At 36.3% G+C, this 5,246-nt stretch overlaps 1 protein-coding gene across 1 annotated transcript; it reads left to right on the top strand.

The window, feature by feature from the left end:
* Positions 1-9: 9 nt before the first annotated feature.
* LOC112453653 lies at positions 10-4,161 on the top strand. Its single transcript, XM_025014530.1, has 6 exons — positions 10-123; positions 559-785; positions 1,268-1,773; positions 2,068-2,371; positions 2,941-3,104; positions 3,960-4,161. The coding sequence occupies exons 1-6, from the start codon at positions 14-16 to the stop codon at positions 3,999-4,001; spliced, it is 1,353 nt and encodes a 450-aa protein (XP_024870298.1). The 5' UTR covers positions 10-13; the 3' UTR covers positions 4,002-4,161.
* Positions 4,162-5,246: the final 1,085 nt, after the last annotated feature.

The raw sequence follows: 5,246 nt of genomic DNA, 5'->3' as shown, positions 1-5,246 counted from the left end.
ACAGCGCGAGAAAATGATTAATAGAAAGAAAGAAGTGGTCGATGCAGTGGGATCTAGCGAGAAGAAAATCGACATTGTAGAACAGGTCGACAGGTCTTATCAAGACAATAATAAGGAGCACAGGTAGTTTAACATATTATTATTTACCAATTACTTTCTCAATAAATATCTTCCGTAAATATATTAATTTTTATTATGATTATATATACATTAACGAACTTTATTATTTCAATAATAATAACAAAGACAATGAATAAGAACAATTAATGTCTATTGCCAATTTTAACAACTTAATTTTATTTCTATAGAAATTAAAATATAATTAATTAAATATAATTAATTAAGTCTGCAAATATGATTGATTCTCGAAACATATTGTTATACATAAGTTTGTAGAGTGCTTTAATTTAACAGCGGAAAAAGTTTGAACAGCTCATGGCATATGCCGTGATAGTTATCAGTGATTTATTATCACAAGTATGACCGTCGATATTTTTGAAACGACCAAACCTTTATCAACGTGAAAATAATTTTGCGGAATGTTTTATTCGGCCGTAGGGACGGGCTAGTCATCACACTCAATCCGATGCCGAAACCAAGTTCAACCAAGGTCGATCCGGGATCGTCGAACTACGTCAACGGCTTCGAGAGCATCGTCGCAAATCCAGATAACGTTACCGCGCGCTCGATAAAATTGCCACAATCCGCTGGTTCGAGTTCGGAGAACCAGAGGAAACGTTATCAGCGTCGAGAGGCGTCGTTTCGAGACGAGAACATTTCAAGTGGTAAAATAAATAAAACGTTATAAATAATCGATGGCAGCGTCAGAATTGGAGTTACTCCAACGTAGTGTCAAGATATTAGGTTTATTTCAAAATAGAATTTTGTGAAAAAATTAATTCAAATGGAACAAGTAAATAGATATTCAATTGTAACTGACACAAAGATTTTCAATTCTGAGACAACATTAAGTGAGAATATTGGCAATTAGTAAAGTTTTATAATTTATGATTTACTTCATTACTACGCGTATGTAATAACTAATTTATCAGGTTAATAAAATATTTATACATTATTTGTGAACCGTAATTAAATTGCAGAACAATACATCATCCAATCGCCGCGGTATAATTGTTCTTTTACAGTAGATAATGTTAAATATTTATTAAAATACTTTTTTGCCTTAAGATTCTTGTTAATCAAGAAATTCTATCGTCCTGACGATGATTTTAAGATGATAATGCAATCGGTCTGACGAATCTTTCAGTCGGAAGTTCCAATAAGAACACATCGGATTTCTCGGAGTCGTCGACCGGCGACGTGACGAAGACAGATGAGAGGAAAAACTCTCCGAGGATGACTACTGTCCGGCAAGAAAGCGGCCGGAAAGAGCGCGGGAAGGCATCGAACAGAGCGAGGGAACGCGCGATGATAGATGTCACCGGATTGCCGGTGGCGAGCGACGAGGACTCGATCAAGTCGGCAAAATCTAATTCGTCGTTAGAGGCGAACGTGAAGGGGAGAGAACATGTTTTCGAGGAGAGCTTGGATCAACGGATTTCACAGAACGTCGAATATGTGCTGCGAAAATCGCACAGAGACGCGTTGGCCAAGAGACATGATTTTATCGCGAGCGCGAAAGTCGCGTTAAAAGCATCGGAAAGCCCCTCCGTCTGCAAAACCGTGTCTGAAACCCGGAATCCGTTGAAAACGAGAAAAGTGACGGCGAAAGAAGAAAACGAAAATTGCCGCTCTTCGGAGAAAAATAAAGAGGCAAGTATTGGCGTTGCACAATCTGTATTGATTTATGTAATATCGCAGTGTAGCTTCTATTTTTTTCTATCAAATTTTTCTAAATAATAGATTTTTTAAATGGAAATTTTTTGTAGTTATTATTCTAAGTTTTCATTTCGCGATTGAATGCTAGTTTGGCAATACATAAATAACTCATTGAAAGCCCAGGTGTTTAAATATATATTTTTGTCGAGAAATCATTATGCAATGATTACATAATGCGTATTTTGGCAAGAAAAGCCGCTACTTCGTCATCTCTAATAACGTTTTCAGTCTAATCACAATTGTCGCGAACACAACACCAAAGGGAAGAAGAAAAGAGCGAGAATAATGAATTCAAAGTCAGCCGGAGCTCGCGACAACACGGGAGGTAGTAAGGAAGACAAAGCTTCGAGGCTTGACGGAAAACAAACGCGCGGACTTCAGAAGCGGATTGTCGAACTGCGACTGCAGCAAGAACGGGAAGATCTCCAAAAATATCTACACGGACTGAAAGACTTAAGACTAGAGTCGGGCTCCACTCGCAGCTATTTCAGACCTCTGGAATTCCCGAAAATCGCGGAATTTACGCAGCCTGGTAATTTTATAAGTTTGAACAAAGACATCTTTCACAAATCTATATTTATAAATAATAACTTGTATAATTATTTATGGATAACTATAATGTCGATTATTACTATTTGGTTTCTATAATAGTTTCGATAAAAAGATTCCTTTATTTTCTTTCTCGGCGATAAGTAGGTCGACAATTATTATATTGCCTATGTGTTTATCTTGAATTAAAAATTCCTCTGTTTAATTAAAGATTCCATTCGTACATTTTTCCATTCGTGCGTTTTTCCATTTCGATTCATTTTATGTCATCTTAATGAACGTGCCCGAGGTGGTGAGTCGTGCCGCGGCGAATGCGCCGACAATTGCGACTCTAGCATTGAATAGAAGGAATCCGCATTGTATCGGAACAATGAGGACTGTAGACCGATAGCGGCGTAGAGTCGTATGACGAATGCATTAAATTCATTTCGCATTTAAATAGAGGCATTATGCACAAATGCATTTGAAATATATTCTCAAATATATCCTGCACGTATATACTCTCGGCTTATTCGCGTGTCTCGAAAGTAAGGAATATTCTTTTTCTTTCAGACGTAAACAACTTGGAATTGAAGCCGGACGATCAGTTTCGGGAGAGAGTTTTGGCGATTAGACGTTGGTTGAAGGATCAATATGTTCTGTATCGTGACTACTGTACTATGGCGCAAGCGATCAATGCCCACTATGTTCCCACAACGTTGGACGACACCAAAAAGGTCGGTGCCTTTCTTTTCGATAGTTCTGATGTTATTTATCATTTGTCACATTGAAATATTACTAAGCAACTTCGCCGGTTGCGTAACACAACAAGGTGAGCCGTACAATGGCGATTCTCAAGAATAGAGAATAATTATTTCATACTAAAAGAATTTATACAATAAGAAATCTCACTTATCGCTATTATATTGAAAGTCTATTGCATTCTTTTATAAATTGGAGTTGAAATTGTGCTGTTTTCTTTATAAGTATCTATAGCGACGATTCTTCTTTTATATACCGAATTGTATAACAAAAAATCCGCATTATCGAGTTTTATTAAAAGCACCATTATATTACACGGAATATCTTGTAGAGTTTCATTAAAAATCTCTCTCTTGAATGGGATATAAACTTGGAACGCTTATTACGTCGCCTTACGTTGTCTACGTCATAAATCGATGTTAACGTGTAAAATAGCCGTGTAATCAATGTATAAAAGTATTGCATATTCCTTGACGTAATAACGTTTAAAATAGCGAGTGCACGATGACGTTTACAAAAGAGGTGCGTCACGATATTCACTCAGGACTTTTTGCGTATCGATTTTGCGTAATACGGTCGCAGGAGGAAGGGCCGGAGAAATTCTTTTATGAACCTAGGAAGCATCTAGGCCTGTTGTATGTTAGCCCGCAGATAGGTAGGCGAGAGAGCACATTACGACGAGGACAATGGGACGCAATAAGGAACCGAATAAGGAAACGAATGCTTAAGAGCGCGATTGGATAACCGCGAACTCGCAAACTACCGAGGAAGTTTTTTACCCGCCACTCTCGAAAGTCTTTTAAATGAGGTAAATCTTTTTTTGCTTACAGACGATACGTGAGCTGCGGAAAACAACGATTAAAAACAGGTGACGTCGATACCTGAAATGCGTAGGTGCGCTGCACGCGACTGGTTGAAGCTGTCTATGATCTATCGTTAGATTAGGTGGATGCCTCGAGATAGTGAGTAATTAAAATCTACTTATTTTTCATTAAGTTATTAAAATTTTGGATAAAAGCATCAAATTTTTAACAAATGAAAGATTGAAGAGTCACGCATGATTCTTCGTTATTTTATTTCGCTTTAAATTTAATTGAAACTTACTTCTTTTTCATTAAATTATTAAAATCTTGGATAAAAGCATTAAGTTTTGTTAATAAAAGAAAGATTGAAAGATTATAGTGATTCTTCGTTATCTTATTTCGTTTCAAATTGAATTAAAAGTTACTTATTTTCTATTAAATTATTAAAATCTTGGATAAAAGTACCAACGCTTTATCAACGCGAAAGAAAGATTAAAGAATCGTGCGGGATCTGCGGGATTCTTCGTTATTTTATTTTGTTTTAAATTAATCTTAGATTTTTATACTTCAAAATCCCGAGTATTTAAATCGGACTAGATATTTTTAATATTACAAATCAAAAGGATAAACTCGCGCGCGATTATTTCGTTTGTAACATGGAAAATCATGTAACGCGAATTATATAATTAAGTTTTTCTTAGCGAGGGGCGTTAGCTTTTTGTTGTATCAATCGCGAAATAAATGTGCATACTTAAGGAACACATGTTATAGCCTCAATAACGTAATTTTACTTGAGGCTAGAAAATATTTTCCTTTTTCTTTTTAATTAGTTCTTTTGCGCGATGGGATCCATATCAGATGGCAAATTTTCTTAATGAAATCTTAATCAAAACCGAGGTTTCTCCTTTATGCAATTACTAAACCAGCTGTGCAATATACTGACGCTTCCGGTGTGTTGTGCGAGTGTCGTTGTGAAACTTTGTGAAAATTATTCGCACATCGCGTCGCTCCTACGCGAATTGCAGAACGAAATGAAATTCGTCGGCGCGAAGAGATGGATAAGACAAGGGAATATTAAAAGGTAACGCGGACAATTAATTCGCTTAAAAATACGATCATAGCTCCAATTTGAAAAATTCACTTCTCTGTTTACTTTTTTTTTTATTGCAAAAACTCGAGACAGTTACGCTTGAATGAAACGCGCAACATTTGTACGCAGGGTGTGGAGTTTCTAAAAAATTCAGGTCGATTTTAGAAGCTCCAATTTGATATTTTATTTACTTATTTGCTCTTTCATCGCGAATACTACGTAAA

This window comes from Temnothorax curvispinosus, unplaced genomic scaffold (assembly GCF_003070985.1).
Source record: "Temnothorax curvispinosus isolate PA1 unplaced genomic scaffold, ASM307098v1 QBEX01000323.1, whole genome shotgun sequence".
Classification (NCBI taxonomy): domain Eukaryota; kingdom Metazoa; phylum Arthropoda; class Insecta; order Hymenoptera; family Formicidae; genus Temnothorax; species Temnothorax curvispinosus.
This window is presented reverse-complemented; position numbering and strand designations above follow the sequence as displayed.